The sequence below is a fragment of the Mizuhopecten yessoensis genome, unplaced genomic scaffold, assembly GCF_002113885.1.
Source record: "Mizuhopecten yessoensis strain PY_sf001 unplaced genomic scaffold, ASM211388v2 scaffold7015, whole genome shotgun sequence".
NCBI lineage: Eukaryota > Metazoa > Mollusca > Bivalvia > Pectinida > Pectinidae > Mizuhopecten > Mizuhopecten yessoensis.
In genome coordinates, this window is record NW_018406838.1 from 364,522 (window position 1) to 365,697 (window position 1,176).

Consider the following 1,176-nt stretch of genomic DNA (forward strand, 5'->3'; position numbering starts at 1 on the left):
TGTAGGGTTTACATTACAGGTAACTGTACTTACATCTGTAGGGTTTACATTACAGGTAACTATACTAACATCTGTAGGGTTTATATTACAGGTAACTATACTTACATCTGTAGGGTTTACATTACAGTTAACTGTACTTAAATATGTAGGGTTTGAATTACAGGTAACTATACTTACATCTGTATAGTAGGGTTTACATTACAGGTAACTGTACTAACATCTGTAGGGTTTATATTACAGGTAACTATACTTACATCTGTAGGGTTTACATTACAGTTAACTGTACTTACATCTGTAGAGTATACATTACAGGTAACTATACCTACAGAGTATATCACAGGTAAAGACAGATATATTTAACTATAATGTTCTTGTCCCCATTATCTTTTAAGGATATTTCCTATTTTTGTCTTTATCTAACAGGAATACAATGTGTCAATGTATATCAAATCTGTTTGTTTCAGTTTAGAATATTTTACTTTGTGGTGGCAATACTTGTATATATGTGCTATACAGTGGTTCATTTATGAGAGTATAACTGCAGCTTCTATTTGTAGAGAATACATAACCTGAGCACCACTGCTACTGTTCAATGATTACACGCTTGGAAAATAGTTATTAATAAAACATTATTCAAAACATTCCCTGACACTTCAATCAGCATAATTTAAACGGTTATTCTATTTATTTAAAAAAGCGTCTGATCCTCTGTTGCTGTTCTAGTTATTGACCTGGCCTTACCGATAACAAACAGGGAATTTTGAATTGTAGAGAAGAGAATCAATCCTAGTCGCTTTTTTACATCTAAACGAAAATATAGACAATACAGACCAACAGCTATAACTGCAACAGATGTCGAAGCCACACTTATGACACACCATTCAGTTTGTCTGTGTTACCAGTTCTACCAGAAGGTCTGCAACATCATGGCAGTTTATTGCTTAAATGTGTTGTTCTTACAATGTTTGTTTGTTGATTTAAGGAGCTCCAGCAGCAGGTGAAGCGTGGTAACCTTGATCCCTCAGAGGTCACCAAAGCTCAAGAAGGACAGGCCAAGGACTTTCCACAAGGCATTAAGTCCTGTGGCACAGACGCACTGCGGTTTGGGCTCTGCTCCATCGATTATAGTTGTAAGGTTATAGATAATGGTTTATAATGTACTATATTACCCTGTGG

At 35.4% G+C, this 1,176-nt stretch overlaps 1 protein-coding gene across 1 annotated transcript in view; it reads left to right on the top strand.

Annotated features, from left to right (window-relative positions):
• LOC110452963 (valine--tRNA ligase-like) overlaps positions 1-1,176 on the top strand; it is a 63,684-nt gene that overhangs the window by 42,488 nt on the left and 20,020 nt on the right. The window contains exon 18 of the mRNA XM_021501741.1: positions 983-1,130. Coding sequence (XP_021357416.1) covers positions 983-1,130 — 148 coding nt within the window. The remainder of the gene's footprint in view (positions 1-982; positions 1,131-1,176) is intronic.